Source organism: Vipera ursinii (genome assembly GCF_947247035.1).
Source record: "Vipera ursinii genome assembly, chromosome: 1".
Lineage (NCBI taxonomy): Eukaryota > Metazoa > Chordata > Lepidosauria > Squamata > Viperidae > Vipera > Vipera ursinii.
Genome location: NC_139512.1, coordinates 74,173,984 through 74,197,195, shown reverse-complemented (window position 1 = coordinate 74,197,195; position 23,212 = coordinate 74,173,984). Strand labels below are relative to the sequence as shown.

The 23,212-nt window shown below is 41.5% G+C and overlaps 1 protein-coding gene across 1 annotated transcript in view; it reads left to right on the top strand.

Annotated features, from left to right (window-relative positions):
- Positions 1-2,513: 2,513 nt before the first annotated feature.
- Positions 2,514-23,212, top strand: part of SLC39A13 (solute carrier family 39 member 13) — a 28,462-nt gene continuing 7,763 nt past the window's right edge. The window contains exons 1-6 of the mRNA XM_083368095.1: positions 2,514-2,581; positions 12,448-12,751; positions 13,780-13,893; positions 15,111-15,232; positions 16,072-16,224; positions 21,379-21,468. Of these exons, the coding sequence (XP_083224221.1) occupies positions 12,484-12,751; positions 13,780-13,893; positions 15,111-15,232; positions 16,072-16,224; positions 21,379-21,468 (747 nt within the window). The 5' untranslated portion in view covers positions 2,514-2,581; positions 12,448-12,483. The remainder of the gene's footprint in view (positions 2,582-12,447; positions 12,752-13,779; positions 13,894-15,110; positions 15,233-16,071; positions 16,225-21,378; positions 21,469-23,212) is intronic.

Sequence of the window (23,212 nt, the reverse complement as noted above, 5' to 3'; positions counted from 1 at the left end):
GTTCCAATATTGGAGGGACTGCCACAAAGAAGAGTTCAACCTCCTCTCCTGAAAGCAGGATAAGAAGCAATCAATGAAAATTAATCAAGGAATGAACCAACCTAGAACTAAGGAGAAATTTTCTGAGGGTGAGAACAATTAATCAGTGGAACTGTTTGCCTTCAGAAGTTGTGGGTGCTTCATCCCTGGAGGTTTTTAAGAAGACGTTGGACAGCTGTTTGTACAAAATATACAGAATCTTCTGCTTGAGCAGGGCGTTGGACTAGAAGATCCTCCAAGATCCCTTCCAATTCTGTTATTCTGTAAAATCCAATCTAAACATCTGGTTCACTATGCTACCACCATAATGTATTAAACATGTATGCTATCTGAATCTCAATGACTCTAGGCAAATCAAATAAATTTAAAAAATCACAATATTTATTTCTGATCTGCTTTTCCTCTGAGGATCCCACAATGGTTTATACCAGGAGGCCAAAAATATCTTAAATAAAATGATCACAATAGAAAAAAAAACAATAATAACAATACAAATAAAACTTTTTTGAAAAAAAGAAAGCAATAGAAAAGTCTTAAGCAGTCTGGTGTCAGGCACAGGAAATCAGAAGCCAGGATAGAGTTCAAAAGCATTAGGTGTTTATTCCATGCAACCTATACACACAGATCTGTTCTACTAAGTCAAAGCAAATTGGTTCCAGATAAGAGTCAACTTCAAGGGGGGGGTTGGACTTAGGTCTCTTATAAGGATGTAGCGACTCTAAACTGTTGATATATTTGACCCCGCCCTCAGGCTCAGCTGGGTCATCTACATCTGGTCATGAAAAAGTTGTTATGCCATAAATACATCAGTAAAGAGTCAGTTTATAGTGTGTGGATGAGCCAATGTTCTCTTTGAGAACATTTCGTAAATGGGCTGTTCTTAAGAAGCCTGTATTCTGATTACTACACTAGGAAAAAGAAAGTAAAGCCATTCCAGCTTAATTTAAATAATGGTGCTGAGAGAAATGAGAAAGGAATCTTTTGTGAACCTGTAGCCTAGAGTGGTTAAAAAGAATTAACAGGAAATGGGTCACTGAGATAAGTCTGTCTTGGCCCCAGTAAAGTCATAGCTGGCATATCAGGCTGCCAGCTGAACATGCGATAGGTTCTCCTGGTAACAGGCTACAATTAGGAATATTCCAAGCTATCCATCAAGGTGTTTCATTTGATACAGACTCATTACATCTGTATCTCTAAAAGAGGATGCTAAGAGAGATGCCCTCGTGGAGAACAGGAACCCAGCTAAATTGCTTGATGCCTGGAGCTAAGGCGGCTCTTGGTTCCTTTCACATTTAATCTCGTTGTTCTTATTGCACATACTTTCATTATCCCTGTCATTAATTAAAGCTGAGTCAACTGCTTTTTAAGGGCTGGACTTTTATGATGGTAAGCCTTATGCCCTCCAACTTCCTAAGTATCTCTTTCATCAGACAACTTGAAAGTCCTTATGACAGTAGGAATATCATTAAAAAGTAAAAAGGATAGGGAGAAAATGTCCTTATTCTGCTATGGAGTATTTTATTTTTCATTACATGTTCTTTTATTCAACCTGGTGTCAGACAGCATTCTTGGAGATTACAGAATCATCTGCAAACAGGAGATACCCTGGTCCTCATTCAAATATCCATAAATTATCATTCAACAAACGCTAGATAGGTGCAGGGCAAGTCTATTATCAGTTACAAGCTGCATGCCTTTATCCAGGTCTTAACAAGAACTTTAGCCAGCAACAAACACTAAGGGGCACTGCTATCAGACTGTTTCAAATAATTAAATTCATCCGGTATCCAAAAATCTGAAAAAATTTACATTACTCTCGTGGACTGGTGTTGCTGGTGTGACAGAGGCCGACCAAGATTTCCAGGCTCCCCCTTTGCTTTAATAGCTAGATCTTTCCTTATCTTCCCAAGTGACTACTCCACTGTGAGGATAAGCCCCACTGGATCCTCTGTGCAACAACACAGCAACCAGGGAACACTGCCTTCCTTGTCCGAGATGTCCAGCAGAAGTAGGCGAGCGCAACCCTGTCGTTAACCGCAGCCGCAAAGCGTCCCCCGTCTGAGTTGCACAAAACCCACGCCCGTAACTGTAGACCGCTTGCCCAGCTCGGCATAGGCAACATAGGGCGGCGGGAGAGGGGACGTGGACGTGATCCAAAAAGTGAAGTCACCCGAGGCCCACACTGCAGAAACAGGGATCCGAACTCGGGTCCGATTCACAAAACAAACTCTACGAAGGCGAGCAGTTTGGGAAGGCGTCGGTTCCCAGCTCCGATCCGAAAGGCTTCCCCGCTTTCCCTACTACTCCTTTCGCATCGGCTCAGAGACGAAGTGCGCCTTGACTAAGGTTCCCCCTTCGGGAACTACGTCGGAAGTGGTGCATCTGCTAAAGCCTCCGCCGGAGTGGGAGAGGCTGGATTCGAGGGGGATGAGTCCGACGTGGCTAAGCTTGGGAGGCGGGGCTGGGGCGGGAGGGGCGGGAGAGTGCAGAGCGGAGGCGCGCTGGATGGCAGGGGCAATCTGGAGCTCCCGGGTGTCAGACGGTAACGCATTCAGCCCTGTTCGGGGTGGGTGGGTTGTGAGAACATAGGTCGGAGACGTCCCTAAGGGAGAAAACAGCTTCCCTTTCCGTTCTGGGGGGGGCTGAGGGATTGGGCCGGGTCGGGCCAGGGGCTGTTTGAGGGCAATACGCGCGCCGTCGTGGAGTCGATGAGGATGCTGCGAGAGATGCCCTCTCTGCCCGAGCAACAGTGGAGAACAGGAACCCAACTAAATTGCTTGATGCCTGGGGCTAAGGCGGCTTTTGCGTTCCTTCCACGTTTAAATCCGTTGCTCTTCTTGCACATACTTTCATTATCCCTCTCGTTAATTAAAGCCTGGTCGGTTGCTATTTTAGGGCTAGACTTTTATGATGGTGAGCCTTGTAGAATTTCCAGAGTATTTTAAGTGTTAATTTCAAATGCCTCTCTTAACCTTGTGGGAAAAGGGCTGGGACATTTGTCTTCTTACCTCGTCATTTTATCTTCAGATAGAAAATAGCCTGAAGAGTCAACTTATCAAAGTTTTGACCAGTCAGAATCATAGATTATCAAGATAGTGTGCTAAAATGCAAACTTTGTAGACATCATTACTTATCTTTCCATTTAAAGCAATCAATCAATAGCAGTATCCAGAAAAAAAATACAACTTATTCTGCAGATAAAACTACAACTACAACTGTTTTAAATGAAAGTTATTACTGTGATGTTGACTCTCACAGCCATCCTTAATCTTACCTGTAGTTACTATCTGATTTTACATTCAATATTTGTTGCCTTATTTTACATCAGCAGTAGTTTAAGCATGCCAGCTGCTCCTGTCAAATTTGTCCAACAGTTTATACGTTAAGAAGTAAATTAATGGAATGGGACATGGAAACAGCTGTCCTGGAAAAACAATTAAGTGGATTTCATATTGTGATGTTTAATGGGGTCTGATCATCTAGAACTAAGCCTTATCAGATGTAAGAGAGTGAAATAGGCAACAGATTTGTTGTATCATAGCCTTTTGTGGACTAAAGTTTACTTCATCATATGCAGCGAAAGTTTTGTCTGATGTGTGAAATATACATAGGAATGGAGTAGGGAAGTAAAATAGTGATGTCAAATGTCAGTGACATGGAACCCAGTTTAATTGGATGTCACAATTTTCTTCACTGTGGTGATTTCCAGACTTGCTGAATTAAACAAAATCTGTAGCTTCCATTTAGTGTGATTAAAGCTGGATGTTATTTATAAGAGTTGTAAGAAAGTTCAGTACATCTGACTGACACTAGATAAACACAGGAACCAATTCACGGGGTGGAGGCAGCGTTGATATTATAGATGTGTGATTCCAGCCTGGCCAGCTAAAGATTGAAATGATGCATACCTCAGTCTTCTTTCAGCCAGGCCTAGTTTATATAGTTCATCCTGTTACCCAGGGAAGGAGATTATTAAGGACAGCATTTTGATTTGATATTTCCCTTTTTTCCCCCAAAAGACTGCAACCTAGCATCAAGGAGATGTGGAAAAAAATTGATATAATGCCTTTTCTAGTTTAATTAAAAGTAGAAACGTATCCAACGTATTCTAAGTAGTGAAAAGAAAAATTATTTGTGTACACAATCTGTAACTTAGAAAAATCCTGACCAAATGATATGATGGCCACCAGTACTGTAAGGTAAAGTTAAAGGTTCCCCCACACATGCGTGCTAGTCGTTTCCAACTCTAGGGGCCGGTGCTCATCTCCGTTTCAAAGCCGAAGAGCCAGCGCTTGTCCGAGGATGTCTCTGTGGTCATGTGGCCGGCATGACTAGACGCCAAAGGCGCACGGAACGCTGTTACCTTCCCACCGTAGTGGTCCCTATTTTTCTACTTGCATTTTTACGTGCTTTCGAACTGCTAGGTTGGCAGAAGCTGGGACGAGTAACAGGCGCTCACTCTGTTACGCGGCACTCGGGATTCGACCCGCCAAACTGCCGACCTTCTGATCAACAAGCTCAGCATTCTAACCCACTGAGCCACTGCGTCTGTAGATGGTTTTAAATGGGGTTTGTCATAAGTTACACCTAGGAGTATCCATGGTGATTGGTTTTTGCATTGGTTGCAAAAGATTATAAAAGATTCAGAAAAAAAGAATTAGAATCTTTGTTTAGATATTCTAGACACTTTAGGGGAAAATGATCTCTACTGTAAGTGGATTATTGTTGGCTAATTTGAGTTCATGGATCTATTGCCATCTGATTGGCAAATTATACTGTTAATACATATTGCATTCTGTTTACATGATTCTGTAGAAGTGTAGCAAAACACAGAATTTATGGGATGAGAATTAAGTTTCTGTAATGTTTTCAGTTGTTTCTTGGCTTTGTGACTGAAATCACACTGCTTAACTTGAAAAATATCTGTCCTAATCTAGGATCTAGTAAGATTTCCAGTGATTGGTTTCTGGCAGAACTTGTCTATCTGCAACTTGCAGAACTAGAGAAAAAAAACAGTAAACATCACAGAATAAATACTGCAAAGTATTTAGAAAGAAAAGTTTTTTTTCTTTTTTAATAGATATTGCCATCTGACCCCTTTAAGGAATGGGTCAGACGAAAAGTTAGATCAGATCTCAGTGTATGAGTGAAAGGGCTTGATCAAAAGTAATTAAAATTGTAATACATTTCATTTTTATTTAACAACAGATGGAGAACTGTGCACCTGTAGGATTAGAAGTGCTGTATGGGAATGGGGATACCATAGTCATTAGGGAAGATGCTGAGAATGGAAAATCCTGAGGGGATGTTTTAAATCTCTCAGTGGTGCAGCTACAATGATTGGAAGCTATGTTGCTGTAGCTGTTGGCAGAAGATCAGGATTTTCAGTAGAATTTCAGGCACTTATTACTGAACTATAAAAAAAGCTCTGGGAATGAATTTGCTCATTGCTATTTCTATTTCCGCTGTAGAAAATAAGATGACATTTTGTCTGCAAGCACTTGCATAATTATAGACAAGCCACGGACTTCCAAAAAAGTGTGCCTGTAATTTCTTTCATTTTCCAGAATGGCTTGTTGGACAAGAGATCAGCTGGAAAAAAATGTTAATGGACATCCTGTTCTCAGCTGTGTATGTAGTAGGGAGGAAACCAAGAGGAGAAGTTCTGACTGTACCATCTAGCAGCTCCAAAAATCTCCCATGTGATTAATATTCTGGACTATTTCTTCTTTTGCTCCTTCTCTTTATTGGATGAGGTGCAAGCTTACATTTCCAGTAGTGATGGCCAATGTGTGTAGGAAAGTGGTAGACGCTTAGCTGAGGACAGAAAGCTGTCGTTGCAAACAAATTAGAAGACACTGTGCAGCTATTCTGTTTTTATTTCCCCTTAGTGGAATTTGTGTAATGAAAAAAAATAAAGATGGGAAAGTTTGGAAAATGATGACATCTGGAATCCTCCCACCTCTGAATTTGATGAGTAGAGCAAGCTCTGAAAATGTCCTGCTTAGCCAGAGGGACAAATGTGACATAGAACACAGTCCCAAGCAAGAATATTCAAAATAGCCTATAATTATGCAGTTCAGGAATTCTAGGTGTTGTACTCATAAAATGTTTGAAGGACACTCGGTTGAAAAAAAAAGCTGTTTTAAATCATTCAAATAGATACACCAATAAAAGCCATATTATTGTTTTCACATATAGTGTTGTTTCTCCAGTGACTTGTTGTTCTCACTGACTTGGATAAATTATTCACACCCTGCAGTTTATTGCTTAAGGTCTTCAACAGATAAGATGCCTTTAGGAAGACAGCTGCTCCCCAGCTAGTCATCTCACCATTGCTTGGAGAGAAATCTTTCCTTGGAATTCCAACGTGGAATGTGCTCTGAGTCAGCCTCTGGATGTGTCAGGAGGCTGCATGTTTTTTGCTTCAAGCTTTTTCCCTGGGCAATCACAGGCTGAGTCAAATATAGCTGTTTTCTTTAAGTTGATTGACAGGCAGAACTTGCTCATCTGAATCTTGATGATTTGTAGAGGAATATGTGAGGGTTTTTTCCCTCCTTTGGAAACCATTTGTTTGATCTGCAAGGAGCTCTAAAATGTTTCCCTTGATCTCTCATCTTAAGGAAAATGCATGCGTAATGTCCATAGACTGCATACAGTTGCAAGAAAAAGTATGTGAACCCTTTGGGATTACGTGGAGTTTTGCATGAATTGGCCATAAAATGCGCTCTAAACGTCATGTAAGTCACAACAATAGAAAAACAGTCTGCTTAAAATAATACTACACAAACATTAGTTGTTGTCATGTTGTAATTGAACATAAGATGGAAACATTCACAGTGCAGGGTGGAAAAAGTATGTGAACCCCTAGCTTAATGACTTCTCCAAGAGCTAATTGGAGCCCGGAGTGAGCCAACCTTGACTCCAGCCAGTGTGGTGATATTGGATGTGTTGCTGACAGCCGTCCTGCCCTTTAAAAACACACACCTGTTTTGGGTTTACTGGTCTCAAGAAGCACTATCTGATGTGAACCATGCCTCGCAGAAAAGAGCTCTCAGAAGACCTACGATCAAGAATTGTTGACTTGCATGAAGCTGGAAAGGGTTACAAAAGTATCTCCAAAAGCCTTGATGTTCATGTGTCACGGTAAGACAGACTGCCTACAAATGGAGAAAGTTTAGCACTGTTGCTACTCTCCCTAGGCGTGGTCGTCCTGTAAAAATGACTGCAAGAGCACAGCGCATAATGTTTAATGAGGTAAAGAAGAATCCTAGAGTGTCAGCTAAAGACCTACAGAAATCTCTGGCACATGCTAACATTTTTGTTAACACATCTACAATAAGGAAAACATTAAACAAGAATGGAGTACATGGGAGGACACCACAGAGGAAGCTATTGCTGTCCAAAAAAAATATTGCAGCACGTTTGAAATTTGCAAAAGAGCACCTGGATGTTCCACAGCACTACTGGCAAAATATACTGTGGACAGATGAAACCAAAATTGAGTTGTTTGGGAAAAACACACAACACTATGTGTGGAGAAAAAAAGGCACAGCACACCAACATCAAAACCTCATCCCCACTGTAAAACATGGCGGAGGGAGCATCATGGTTTGGGGCTGCTTTGCTGCCTCAGGGCCTGGACGGATTGTTGTCATTGATGGGAAAATGAATTCCAGAGTTTATCAGGACATTTTGCAGGAAAACATACAACCATCTGTCCACCAACTGAAGCTCCGCAGAGGATGGGTGATGCAACAGGACAATGACCCAAAGCATACAAGTACCGTAATTCAACAAAACAATGGCTTCAACAGAACAGAATACGCCTTCTGGAGTGGCCCAGTCAGAGTCCTGACCTCAACCCGACTGAAATGCTGTGGCACGACCTTAAGAGAGCGATTCACACCAGACATCCCAAGAATATTGCTACACTGAAACAGTTTTGTGCAGAGGAGTGGTCCAAAATTACTCCAGATCGTTGTGCAGGTCTGATCTGCAACTACAGGAAACGTTTGGTTGAGGTTATTGCTGCCAAAGGAGGGTCAACCAGTTATTAAGTCCAAAGGTTCACATACTTTTTCCACCCTGCACTGTGAATGTTTCCATCTTATGTTCAATTAAAACATGACAACAGCTAATGTTTGTGTAGTATTATTTTAAGCAGACTGTGTTTTTCTATTGTTGTGACTTACATGATGTTTAGAGCGCATTTTATGGCCAATTCATGCAAAACTCCACGTAATCCCAAAGGGTTCACATACTTTTTCTTGCAACTGTATGTGTACGTAAGATTCTTTGTGTTGTAATTAGAGGCATAGTTAAAATAGGAATGCAATACTTCTGTATAATTTCCCTTTATTTTTTATTTAATAAAAAATATAAGTAGAGATCACGTTACAAGAAGGTAGTGGTGGGCCTTTCATAAAGGGCTTCCCAATTATAATTTGAGATTGTTGTCCCAATTTGCTACCACCACCATTTGTAGAGGACAAGTATCCTTGTCTTGCTCCACATAGAAGCATGCTGCTCTTGCTTCATGTCCCCGGTCACTACTAGCTACAGTTTTATGGTAACACAACTTGCAGAAAATGCTCTGTAACTTGTGGCTGACTCAAAAATAACTTATCTTTTTTTTTTTAATTCCATTTATATCCCGCCCTTCTCCGAAGACTCAGGGCGGCTTACAAGCTTAGCAGTAGCCTTCATTCTATGTATATGCCTGCTTATTAGGGCTTTCACACACACCCCAAGCGGCATTATTACAAAGTCAGCTTAATTGCCCCCAACAATCTGGGTCCTCATTTTACCTACCTGGGAAGGATGGAAGGCTGAGTCAACCTTGAGCCTGGTGGGACTCGAACCTGCACTAATTGCAGGCAGCTGGTGTTACTTAAGGAGGCGTTAGCCCACTGCTCCACCAAGGATAGTGTCCATGCAGCAAAGAAAAAATTAAGGCATTAGACCCACACACTGATTTTGATTTACAGGAATTTCAAAAACGTAAGTTGAGTTCATGCTGCTGATAAGAGATATCTGTCTCTTCTCTGCAGCCTGCTACTTGGGAGGAAGAAAAAGAAGGGGGTCAAAAAGAAAAAAAGGGGGTTTCAGAGAGAGAACTGATGCCTTTACTAAACCTTCTGGTCTGGCTGGGTTCCCTGCTTGACTCAGCTCTGCCTCCTAAATAGTAATTCATGAGGATATGTGTCCAGTAACAACAGCAACAACAACAATAAACAAAAATTAAACTCCCAGATGTAATATATCCCGGTACTACTGTCATTTCCCATGCTCCCAAAGCTGTTGAGGCTATTAGAATTCTTTTGGTAGTTTTAACAAAATGTTCATTTAATACTGTTGAGTAGATCACAGACTTAATTAAGATATACTTTGTTTACTCCTAGAATCTGGCCTAAGAGAGTATGGTCCATGTAAACAGAAGTTCTATTTTAGCATCCTTTTGCAAATGACTGTTTGTTCATTTGTTTGTTATAGGCGTGGCATCTAAAAAAAGGACTTCCATGTATTGTGTGTGTGTAAAAATAAAAAAAAAGAACTGACTTAAAAATAAACTCTGGAGGAGTCTTTTTCTTAACTTCTCTTTTACTACTTCAGATGTTGAGGGATCTGAAGGAGTATTCAGGTTAATTCAATGTATAAAAATTGACCAGATTAACAATTGGCTCTTACTTAACCCAACCATAGGATAGAATCCCCTACCAAATTTTGGACAGAATCCAAATGGAACATACAGATCTGTCTTCCAATAGAGGGATGGCTGAAAAATTGGCATTGCTGCTCCAGACTGCTCCTTAAAACAATTGTTTAATTGTGACCAATGGTAGCCTCACAATTTGTGTTGCAGACTGTTTTGCCTACACCAGTTGGCTTTCACTTATAGGCAATTTAATGAATGGGACCATTCACTGCTGATAGAAGGAATGTATGTGCTGAATAGAAAAATACGGTACTCAAGTGTCTCATAGAAATTCACTCTAAGAAATAGTTTTAATATCATATGTCAGATATAGTCAGCCAGAAGTCAAAGAATATGTGTTGACTGTGACATCAACATTATAGCTTTATTTCTGTGATAGGGGTTCCTTTGAAATTGTTTGGGAGGAAGGATTTAATTTTTGATTTTCTTTCTAGAGAAGATTAATCCAACATGGCTTAATTTGATTGTTTAAAGCAAGGGTCTTCAAACTTGGTCCTCTTATGACTTGTGGACTTAAACTCCCAGAATTCCTCAGCCAACCTGCCTGGCTGAGGAATTCTGGGAGTTGAAGTCCACAAATCATAAGAGGGCCAAGTTTGAAGACGCCTGGTTTAAAGCAACTATTTGACCATGTGAGGCCATTGTAGTATCTGTATCAGAAAAGTATGTATTTGGTTTCACTATCATCAGATCTGTAGAGATCCCAAATGTTCTTAGTTTCCTGTAAATGCAACTGCTGAAAACGTAATGATGATGACGATGATTTATTAAACTTGCACGCTGCCCAAGTCTCAGTGACTCTGGGCATCTCACAACAAGCAAAAGATTACAATAAAATCAATAAAACGTGAAAACGAAAGATAAAAGATGGCAAACACGATAGACAAGATGGAATGAAGCAAAGGGTCTCACTTTCCCTTTCCCAGAGGCTGAGTGAGGAACCAGCTCTTCACAGCCTTTCTAAACAACAGCAGAATTGGGCCATCTGGATCTGGGGTGGGGGTGGGGAACTTCCAGAGGGCAGGCACTGCTGCAGAAAAGGTGCATGCACTTCTGAGGTCTTGGTAGGTTACCTTTAATTGAAGGAATCTGGAGTGCACCAGCCCTGCAGGATTGAGTTGGCTGGGCAGATGTTACAAGAAACAGACAGTCCCTCAACTGATGATACTGTATCTTACTGATGATACTGAACCCAAACCAATGGTTAATCTCACCATTGAGAGGGAGAGGGGGAGAGGGAGAGGGAGAGAGAGAAAAACTCTGCTAACCCCAAAGAGGGGCCTAGGGAGTGATTTCCCTAATCAACACTGTCTGGAATTGGCCCCAGAGAAATCGAGAACCACCATAAAATGGTGCTCCCAATCCACAGAGCCAACTCAGAAGGATACCATGGTCAACAGTATAGAAAACTGCTGAGGGTTCAAGGAGCACAGGAATGAATGTCTCCTCCTAACTATGTCTCTTTGCCCTAAGGCAGGGGTAGGCAACCTCGGCTCTTTTATGACTCATGGACTTCAACTCCCAGAATTCCTGAGTCAGCTATGCTGACTCAAGAATTCTGGGAGTTGAAGTCCATGAGTCATAAAAGAGCCGAGGTTGCCTACCCCTGCCCTAAGGCCTGGTGGATGGAATCCATTCAGGAAGGGGGAGGAGCTAACTGGCAGTTGGTTTCTCAGCTGAGCCAAAGGCATATATCCTCTTTTTTCCAATGTTTTTTTCTTTAGAAGTAAAGGTTTTTCTCGGCAGATGACAAACACATACTTGGGGATGAGTGTGCCCCATCACTATCCCTATTATAATTCTGTGGTGGATTGGGTATGGCAAGGATCCCCAATCTGTGGGCCATGGCCCACTAGTGGGCCATGAGGGGATTGCAACCAGGCCGGGGAAATGGCCGGCAAGCATGCGCACACAAGTGCATCCTCGTTGCGTGAGCAGCAGGTGAGAGCAGTAGGTGCTCCATTTGCGTGAGTGGCAGATGTGCATGCATGCTGCTCACACAAATGGAGCTGTGTGCGTGGTGCTTGCCAGTCACTTGCTCAGATCCATCCTCTCCCCCCCCCGCCGGTCCACAAAGCCAGAAACATTGGGGAACTCTTTGATACATGTTACTTTGCTACATAGATTACAAAGATGGCAAAGTTGTTGACTAAGGAGACTGCTGTCAATTAGGTGTATTCCCAATTACATAGTGAATAATTTTATGACTACCTTTGAAGAGCAAATAAACGTAGATGAGCCCCACCCCATTTATTTTCAAATCTATTTGTGAAATAAAATAATTCATTCTTAATCTTGTAACCTTTCCTTACTGAAATCCTCATCTAAATATTTTATAAATCACACATTTACATTAACGTAAGTGTTAATTATGGGGATGAGATCTCAATTCTTTTGGATCTTTAAAAGTCCCTCAGTTTCTCCTCAATTAGCCTTGTAGGTAAGGGCAGAGGGAATTAGCCCATAAATATTTTTGCCTGTTATGTACCTAAGAACAGTTAATCAGGAATTGCGCTGAGTGACATTTCCCTATTTCAGGTAAACAAAACTGGATTAATGTTGCTCTCCTTGAAATAAAAAAGAGGTGATCTGAATGGGAACAAGGAGAATAAATGCAGTGAGAGAGGTGATTTTCAACTTACTGATAGTAAAAAAGAAACATAAATCTGGTTTTTCTCTCTTGCTTTCAGGGGTTATCCAGCAGAGGCTGATTCCACAGAGTCACGATGGGGGAAAGGTTGCTCCTCGGTGGAATCCTCTCTTTCCTGTTGCTCAGTGTCGTCTGTCAGGCCCAGGATCTTCCACTGAGCCAGGCAACCCGAGAGACGAGCTCCCTGTGTGAAAAAGATGCTAAGTCCTGGGGAGCTGTATTCAGTGAAGAACGCCTAGATGCCTGGATCTGTTCTCTGATTGGTTCCCTTATGGTGGGATTGAGTGGGGTTCTTCCTGTACTCTTTGTTCCTCTTAAGACGGGAGCAGCGTTGAAATCAGAAGGTAGACCAATTCTTCAGCAAAGCATTCTTGTTAGAGTGCATTCTTATCATTTGTGCCTGTTCTCCCCAGTCGGTGAATACGAGAGATAGCATGTATGTTTAAAGCAGCAGCTTGAGTGCTATTTATGGCCATGTACTGCTCCTTCTCTGAAATGTGGTAATAATCTGTTCTGTCGTTTTGCAAAGTAACTTCATAGCTAAAGGTGAGGCCTCGTGTTTTGTTCAGGGAGTAGTTTGAAAGTCACGTTGGACTTCACCCGTCATACTTTATCCCGTTAACCAAAATTTCACAACCCAAGAAGTGGAATTCTCTGATTTACTTAAAGGAAGATAAGGAAGTGTTTTTGCATGTACCTTAGCAGTTTGTACCATTTGATTTGTGTTAGTTATAGTAATGACCAAAATATGAGACAGAAGATTGAAGCTCTACTCACTGACCACAAGAAAGCCAACCTTCTCAGTGGCTTTTCAGTTTTTGCCAGTGCCCACCCCGTTGTGTTGTCTTACATCTTAAATAAGTGTGTGGGTTAAATCAATCACTATATTCTCTAGCAAGTGATCAGATCTTTAGAATATCCATAACTTGTTTATTTGCCAAAGGGCCAGACATCAACTATCTTGTTTCTCTCTGTTGGGTCCAACACAGATGGCAGTGGGAATCTCCCAGTGTGCAGCTTTTGCTGTTCTCAAAAGTACAACTTAGAGCAGAGGTCCCCAAACTTTTGAGCACCAGAGACCGGTTATGTGGAGGAGGTGTGGTTTTGTGTGCTGCCTGCATTCCGCGGATGGGGCTTTGCTTGTTTGTGCGGACCAGTTTCTGGCATGCTGCGGCCCGATACCACAGCATGCCGTATCGCGGGTTGGGGACCCCTGACTTAGAGTTTAAAATTTATCAGTGTTTTGTTGGAAGCAATGGATCTGAGCTGATTGAATAGCTGTATCTGTTGTATGCAAATGTCTTCTGAGACTTGTCCTGTGTAGGAGAATTAGAGCAAACCCTGCAGTGACTGGCTGCTATTTGTTTTTCAGAGGGATCCCATCGAATGAAACAGCTGTTGAGTTTTGCTATCGGTGGGCTTCTGGGAAATGTGTTTCTCCACTTGCTTCCGGAAGCCTGGGCCTACACTTGTAGTGCTGCTGCAGGTAATACCCAAGCCTATATCAAGATTATGAGACGGGTCCACTTCATCACGTCTGTGAAGATGTGTTGTAGATTCTGGAACGGATTCATTTTGTGGGGTTGCGATCATAGAAAGGCCTGGTATGATAAAAGAATCAGGCACAGCCACTGTATATCTATAGGGGCAATAAGGAAAAATATAGACAAATTGAACCTTCATGTGCTATAACACTCTTGGATGGCGAGGGAGCCGAAGAGCTAAAATTAACAGATTGATTAGTAGAAGTGGGATCTTCTGACCTTGTAGCACACCAGGAGCACCATTAAGAGAGGTACCTGTCCTTGTTTTGCTGTCTGCTTTGAATTTGGAGAGGTTATCTTTTTTAAAACTCGCTGTGTCCTGGTCATTCTTCTGGAATGTTCTCTTATCTGGCCTCTGGGCTTCGTCATCTCACACATCTCTGGCTGTCATGCTTCTTGGCTACAGTCAAGAGCATTTAATCAAAGGTACCATTTAAGAACTTGCCAGGCTATGCCGGGAGGATATATTAGCTATTGCAAGCTGCAGGTTTCCAGCTGTGCGTATAATTTAAGAAGGCTTGGATGTTAAATTTTCAGCTTTGAAAATGCATGATTATAGCCAGAGTTGTACATGATTTTTTATTCAATATATCCTAGTCTTGTTCAAAGACTAATGCATGAAACACACAGCTTTCAGGACTCAGGCTTTCAAAAAATAAAATCGACATTCTGTAGCAAAACCTGGATAGGCAGGAAATTACATCAATGAAGGACCTAGGAAGGAAAAAGTGTTAAATATACAGTAATAGCCAGAAGGAAATAGAGTTATGCAAACTTACAAGCCCTTAACTTTTAAATAAAAATAATTTCAAGTGATTAACTGCAATCAAACTTTTAGAAAGATGAAAATCAGATTAGTTTTTTCAAGAGTACAAACTCCATGCTGGATACTACATTATCAATGTGCTACAAATTAGGCCTTTCTCACATTTTATTTTATTACAGGCTATGGTACTTTTATTATAAATGGATCATACTTTTTTTCAAATTACCTTTTCTGGTACCCAGCTTTTGGGACAATAAAGCAACGAAACATGCCCTCTGCGGAATCCGTTTCCCTGGGGATGCTTAGAGCCGTGAAGAATCATCCTGTGCAGCCATGATTTTTAGGGTTACAGTAGGAACTGATTGCTCTACTTCTTCTCCCCACCCTTACAAGGAGAAGGGCAGAGCTTCCAACAGCAGAAGCTTCTGGGGCTCTGGGTGATCATTGGCCTGCTGACCTTCCTGAGTCTGCAGAAGATGTTCCCAGATAGTGAAAAACAAGAAAGCGCCAACTTGGTGAGTGGAGTGTGGAAGGAGCACTTGAATTCACTTTAGATACGGCATGATGTGCTGCTCTTTGCTCCGCATGATACTTTATCCCATCTGTTCCTTTGAAGCTTCCTTCGTGATTTAGGAATTCAGTGTATAAAAAACTATGGGGGGGGGGGCAAAAGAAAGGCATCCATTTATTGTGCCCCACAGGAATCTTCTACTAATAGTGAAGAGCCTTAGGCACTGTGTCGAATTTCTCTCCTTTCCGTTTCTGCCCTCTGCTTCTGCACTGAGCGTAAACTGTTGCGAATATCTAGTTTCTGAAAGTATGTATGGGTGTGTATCCTATAGCTACGCGGTGCTTCAGATTTGATACCCAAAATAGGCTTTACGGCGCAGAAGGATCCAGATGTAGCACCTGTCTGCTGTTCTTCAAAGCGCCCACATTGTTGTCTGGGATCCTGTAGCAGCTTTGGAGGACAGCCCCATGGAAAGGCAGAGTTGCCTTTTAAAGAGTTGCAGGCAAATGCTACATTTATGCCCCTGTGCGCTTGAAGCATCTTTTTGGAAGTGTCTTGCAAATTTCAAAACAGCAATTTTTCATGGTTCTTTTTTTAAAAAAGTGTGTAGTTTGGGGTGGAATTAGAGAGACTGGAGCGAATGATACTGATTTTGCTTCCACAGCAGCGTTTGGAGTATATAAAGGTGTTTAATTTGTGTGACTTTACTCTCACCTAGTATATATTCAAAATGATACCTTGTGTGTTGCATTTGGAATGGGATGTTTTAAAGGGAATAAGAGAAACCTCTTAGCCACTGTCTGATGGACACGGATAAAGTTCAGCCATTTCTCCATGATTTAGATCAATAATTGCAAACCAGTTACCGACAGCACCATGAATGGCAGCAGTTTCACTAGGCAAGAGGCAAACACTCCAGTCCAAAGAAAGAAGTCAAGCACTGCTCATTGTAATGGGTCTTCTCATTTACTCTCATCATCAGCTCAGAAAATCAAGGTAAAACATTTCATGATGGGCTCTAGAGATCCAGGGCCCATAGAGAGATGAAATAAACCACTTGAACAAAAACACTCAAAAAGGAAGTTCATGGCCTGTTGAAAATAAGCAAATGGGACAGGATCCTAAAGAAGAGCAAACTTTCCGTTTGTTACACTTTGTACTATAAAATATAGAGCTGCTTTATAGTGACTGAGACTATTAAGACACCCAACCCTGTATATCCCATTTTCACACGTGCAAGTCTTATCTGTTCTGGCTGCCTCCTTGTATAGGAGATGCCAAGGATTGCAAAATCTGAGATTTTGCTTATACAAAAGATACCCTCTGCCACTGAACAAAGGTACCAACTCCATCTCACTGCCCCATATACCTGGTCCCCAAGTATATCCTCCTTAACTTTAATTCTTTGAAGGCTATGTTTAGAGAGAGAATAGGACTAAGTAAGTGGTCTGGATTCCAAGGGGAAAAGTTGATTTGTAATACCTTCCATAAAGAAGCAAAAGACACATTTGATTTAAAAGATGTTCCAACAGGGGTGACGTGCATGCAGACACGTATCTAATTCCTTTTTTCCCCCTCTTTGAATTCAGATAGTTGCACAGCCCTAATAAACAGCCAGTGTCTATTATTTTAACAATATTCTTATTCTGCAATCGCTAGAGGAATGCTATTTTCTGCAGTGCAGGAACTCTGTATTCTTAAAAATACACTTTCCAATTGAGGAGCTTGGTCACACGCGCTGTGTTCTTGTTGAGAACTATCAGGTCATATAGAGTTATGCTCATCAAAACGCAGTAATGCTGAATCGGCTGAATTTTGTATTTGTGTGTTTCTAGGGACATCATTTATTTCCATGTCGCTTTTCCCAAAGCAATGTACCTCCTTGATCCCATATTCAAATATTTATTCATTATTTTATTAGCATGAATAAATGTATATTGTGTAAATTTGTACTCAGAGAAAATTAAGACCTTTATTCCAGTCACAGACCAGTTTAAGGTTTACAGAATAAAAGTATTCTTATGTGAATAGTTGCATGCGAAAATTTAGGCACCCTAATCAAACTCTATGATTCAATGGATCCCTAAATGAACAAAAGCTGGCACAACCTCTACAAAGGTAAACACAACAATTTCCTGCAAACTTGAAATCAAGTTCTTCAGGTACAGTTGTTGCCAATTAAGAAGAAGAAAATGGCAAGTTTCAGAAGTTGGGTATTTAGTCAGCATTGCAATACCTCTTTCGGCAGGAATAACAGCTTCTCATGTTTCCTCTAGTCAACAGAGGGTCTTTCTACTGTATTCATTTGGAATTTCCCCCTGTCTCTTGCAGATCTTTCCTAGCTCAGAAATATTCATAGCATAGGTTTCTGTACCTGCACTGTCACCATGTGGCATGGGTTCTTTTTGAGCTGATGGTGTATTGTTCTTTTGCAACACAGAAAGCAATACAGTAGACACTTTTTTGCTTTTTTAAAAAAAAAACTACAACAAATATTTGCAACACAGTCCCAGTGTTGGGTTTCCTCCTAAGTCTCCCTCTCGGAGAGTATCCCCTTCTATCTCTCCTTCCTCCCCTTTTCTCTCTGATTCTCTTCTCCATTTCTGGGCTTGATAAGAGAGAGAGAGAGAGAGAGAGTGAAAAGAAAGGAATGGGCTTTAATGTTTTGCCATGGCTTTTCCATGACAGCTGATCCACTCCTCCGTTGCCTGCACCTGAGTCCTTCTTATTCTAGGGACTTAGGTAAAGCTTTAGTCCCTCTGGGCCTTCATTTCTCTTCCTCCAGGAAAGCCACGCCTGGACCTTCTCCCTTCTTAGTCAGAATCCGACAACTGCCTCAGACATTTAACTTCTTTCTCCAATTTTTCCCTCCAGCCACTAAATTCACTTTGTGGGCAGATTTCCCCTCCCTCTCCTTCTCTCCTCTCCTTTCTCCCTTTTTCCAGTTTTTAGCCAAATCAGCAGCATTCCCCTCAACAACTGAGGAGGACGGTCTCTTCCCCCACCCCCCACCGCCCCGTCTCTAATCCCCAACACCTCTGGGACAGCTGTCTCAACATCTCACCACAACAGACCAGCTAGCAGCCAAGTCTGCACGTTAGCCATTATGATTGCCCAGCTGCCATTTAAGGCCAAAACTGAGCTATCTTTTCCCCTTTTGCTTACTGCAAAGGCTGGCTCACATGAGCAGAACTGCAGCTATCCAAGGCCCCTAAAACTGATATTCCACAATCTCCTCACAGATTTTCTATAATATTCAAGTCTGGGTAAAGTGAAGGCCATTACTAAATTACTAAAAGCTTTATCATTTTTTTCCTGCAAATAACTCATGCTTGATTGGGACGTGTATTTCAGATCGTGTTGAAGTATCCAACTTCTTTTCAGGTTTAGTTTCTTCACTGACAATGAGTTGTTAATTTTAGGACCAGTGAGATTTAGATGGAACCATGCCATCGGGACAATATTTCTTGTGCCACTCTGTGCCATGTAAGCCCAGAACATAATTTTTGGCCAAGAAACTTTTTTTCTTCAGATGTTTCTCTGAGCTACAGTATCTTATGTGTTTATGACTGAACAATTCACTTTTTATTCCATCAGTAAAAAGCGCTTTGTTGCCAATATTTCTGGATTAAGGTTTTCTTCTACCTGACTTTAATGACAAAGTTGAAAGAAAGGTTTCCTACTGACAAATCTTGCAAGCAGATCATCGTTGCATAAGCAATGCTGTGAACCTTTGATAATTATTCCAGTTTTAGCTGAACTTTTAAGCAGGTTGTTTGCGTTGATGTATGGCTTCTGTTTTTTCAGAATATCCGTTTCTTAACTCTTGTCTCTCCTAGTTAAAATTGGTTCGATATTTTTATACCTTTCCCCCCTGCTTTGTAACAGTGAATTAGCTTCATTTTCAAATGTTCAGACAGCTGCTTGGAGAAACCCAGGGGTTGTTGGAAGTAGAGATGACAACGATCACAACTTGAGAGGTTAGAAGGATCAGAGTATTGTTTATCTGTGGTATTGATTTTATTTCCTTGCAGGCTGAAGAGATTGATCACCTTTTTTGTTCTTTAGCCTTACTAAGAATGTTACAGTTAGAAGAAAAGTAACCCTGAATCAACAATAGTTTATTCGTCTGCACTTGTCATGTTCATTGTTGTCAATAGCTCATAAATACTAAGTCTGTATTCAAATTTATAGAAATATATTGTGTTTAGCTTTATATAAGGGGTAGGCAACCTTGGCTCTTTTATGACTCGTGGACTTCAACTCCCAGAATTCCTGAGCCAGCTGTGCTGGCTCAGGAATTCTGGGAGTTGAAGTCCACGAGTCATAAAAGAGCCAAGGTTGCCTACGCCTGCTTTATATCATGAAGCTGTTGTGTCAGGCTCTGTCAACATAAGGATTCATTGAAACACAGTTTGACTAGATGTACCCTTCTGCACAACTGTATAAGAAGTCACAACAGTTCATTCAGTAACCGTTCAAAGTTACAACGACTCTGAAAAAAAGTGACTCGTGACCGTTTTTCACACTTGAGTGCATCTGGAATAGGCGTGCTGGGAAGCTGAGCTCGTGTTGCGCAGAAATCCTGGGTAGATATACATAGTGTCAGTAACACAGAGAGCTGTGCAGACTGATGTAAGTCACGAGCAGACAAACCTTTTCTTCTGTTTGTAATACAATGTGAACATTAATATTGGAAGAGAGGGGAAAGGCCATCAGTGGATGGGGACACATGAATGAACCTTTATTGTCAAAATACAACCATGTATACATTGAGATTGAGGGGCGCGGTGGCTCAGTGGGTTAGGACGCTGAGCTTGTCGATCAGAAGGTCGGCAGTTTGGTGGGTCGAATCCCGAGTGCCGCGTAACAGAGTGAGCGCCTGTTACTCATCCCAGCTTCTGCCAACCTAGCAGTTCGAAAGCACGTAAAAATGCAAGTAGAAAAATAGGGACCACTACGGTGGGAAGGTAACAGCATTCCGTGCGCCTTTGGCCTCTAGCCATGCCGGCCACATGACCACGGAGACGTCCTCGGACAAGCGCTGGCTCTTCGGCTTTGAAACGGAGATGAGCACCGGCCCCTAGAGTGGGAAACGACTAGCACGCATGTGCGGGGGAACCTTTACCTTTATACATTGAGATTGGGTGAGCCTCCCTTCGTGTCCCCCCTCCACCACAACTCACAGTGACAACAAATCCACCACCTTGATCTTTTTGTTTCCTCATTGCCCAAATGAGGGTATAGCAGATGGTAGATATGGCTTAACATCCCTTCTTATGAAGCAAGCAGAAGAGCTGTCTTCTTCTATAAGGCAAAAACCATATTCCCAATCTGGTGCTCTCTAGACATATTAGGCTATACGCATTTAGATGTTTCAGTGCATTTCCATTCTGGGAGTTGAAGTCCACGAGTCATAAAAGAGCCAAGGTTGCCTACCCCTGCTTTATATCATGAAGCTGTTGTGTCAGGCTCTGTCAACATAAGGATTCATTGAAACATACAGTTTGACTAGATGTGCCTTTCTGCACAACTGTATAAGAAGTCACAACAGTTCATTCAGTAACCGTTCAAAGTTACAATGACCCTGAAAAAAAGTGACTCGTGATCATTTTTCACACTTGCGACTGTTGCACCCCCCCCAATAATCATGTGATCAAAATGGGGATGGTTGGCAACTTGTTCCTATTTATGACGGTTGCAGTGTTCCGGGATCATGTGCTCTCCTTTTGCGACCTTCTGACAAGCAAAGTCAATGGGGAAGCCAGATTCACTTCACAACTGTGTTACTAACTTAAAAACCTCAGTGATCCACTTAGCAACGATGAGGCAAGGAAGGTCATAAAATGGGGCAAAACTCACTTAACAAATGTCTCACCACTTAGCAAACAGATGTTTTGGGCTCAGTTGTGGTCGTAAATTGAGGACTCCCTGTACATACATATATGGGAATGCCATTAAGCTTGTGGCAAGCAACATTATGCAAAACAACATTTATGCAAAAGCTCATGTACATGTAAGCAGAAACTAGGAATGAAATAAATGTTTTCTGCTTTGCTTGTGAAAATGACTATCTATGTTGGTTAATCCTGAAGCTTCTGAATTCCTTTCTTTTTGTTTTTCTTCACCCCTCCCCTTTGCCCTGGGCAGATGAGTGGATATCTCAATCTCTTGGCCAATACAATAGATAATTTCACACATGGCTTGGCAGTGGCAGCCAGCTTCCTGGTTAGCAGAAAGGTAAGCTCACTTCTTTAGGACACCAGCTCTCCTTTAGCAACATGAAGATGTTTTAAAAAGACATGTGCCCTTTCCCCAAATATGTTGCTTCCTTTACTTTTAACAGGAACATACCAAGAATTGCATCTCTATCCAACATCCAGTCTGTTTATATTGAATATCTGTTGCTACCTTTAGGTTGTGGCTTGGGCGATGCAGGGATACTGTGGTGCACTGTTCACCTTGTTGCACAACAGTGTCTCTCTATAAGCTAATCAGGATGATATCTGGCAGGCAACTATTCTACACTTCTTGTTTTGAAAGACTTAAGTGTCCATACTGAAGTTGTGAAGTAGGAAGGCTTAGGATTGCAGGTCACCATGACCATTGATCTAACCCAGTTTGTTCTGGGTACACTTATATAGGACATATAGTAGGAGTGGTATTTGATTGGTTCCCATGATCCCCAAATAGAGAAATTGTTTTAATTCCATTCTCTTGGACAGGTTACTGTCTGGTCAGTTTAGATTAATGGCTGCTGTAAACCATTGTAGAGTTAAAATAGTCCAGCCCAGCACTTAATAGACCCAGGGGTTTGCTAAATATGCTTGGGGAATTTCTTGCCTTCATTTTGGCAACAGAGTTAAAGACTTGGCAGATCTGTGAAATAAGGAGATGGCTCAGAGGATCTGCCTTCTTCCCAATGAAGTACAACGGAGGAGGTTTCAAATGCAACTGGCAGAACTCTTAGGACAAATTACATTGAACATGTAGTGGAAGATCATGGAGTAATCCTACTTCATGGAAGGCGATGCAGCAAAGCTCTGTCTGCTCTTGTGAAGTGTCCAAGAATGGTACTGAATGTAAAGGTTGGCAACTAGACTGCTATCTGGCTGCAAAATGTAGGACTCCTAGGGTATCTTTCTTAAAAGATCAGCACTGTTTGTCACTTGCTTGCTAGTTTAATTGCTTTTTTTTTGTTCATTCATTTCATAGTATATATATTTTAATTTTGTAAGCTGCCTTAACTGTTATGTGGACAGAAAAGCAGGATGCCGTTTTAATCGTATATAAATAAATAACAACTTTTGCCCCCAAGATTACATGTAGGATGATGATGATTCATTTGATTTCAGTGCCATCCAACTTGAGACAAAATCTGGGGGGCTTATGATATATAAACATGAAAGGATGTGATGGCCAACCTAGGGGAATGGGAGGCATCACATAACATGAAAACTCATTGTAACACATACACTTAATGCAACCCATCAAACACACAGTATTCACTTAAGCTCATTCCTCTCCATCCTACTCTTTTCTCTGTAAACAAATAACTTGATCCATGGCATTGCCAGCAGCAGGAAATCCTTGATTTGATTCCATCAGTCAACTGATCAAATAGTCACGTGACTGGCAACGTTTGGATTGTTTAGTTTCCTGTTGATTATGGCAACAGAAAGATAGTGATTTTTGCCAGCTAGCTACGTAGCTGATTAAAAGGATCAGTTGGCCAGTAGGAAAAAAAATAGGAAGAAGGAATCTTCAGGCTTTGTTGTTTAAGGTTGAGGACCTCATGAGGTTATGGGCCACAGACTGTCTATTCCTACTCCGTTAGAAGGTCTGTATAAGATTTAGGAAACAATTTCATCTTTTTCCCATGTTCCTCTTTAATATTTATAACAAAGCCTCCAAATTCCACTTGGGTGTTTCCTGTAAGTACTCTAAATGCTAAAGCTGCACAGATCATTGTAGGATATAAAAG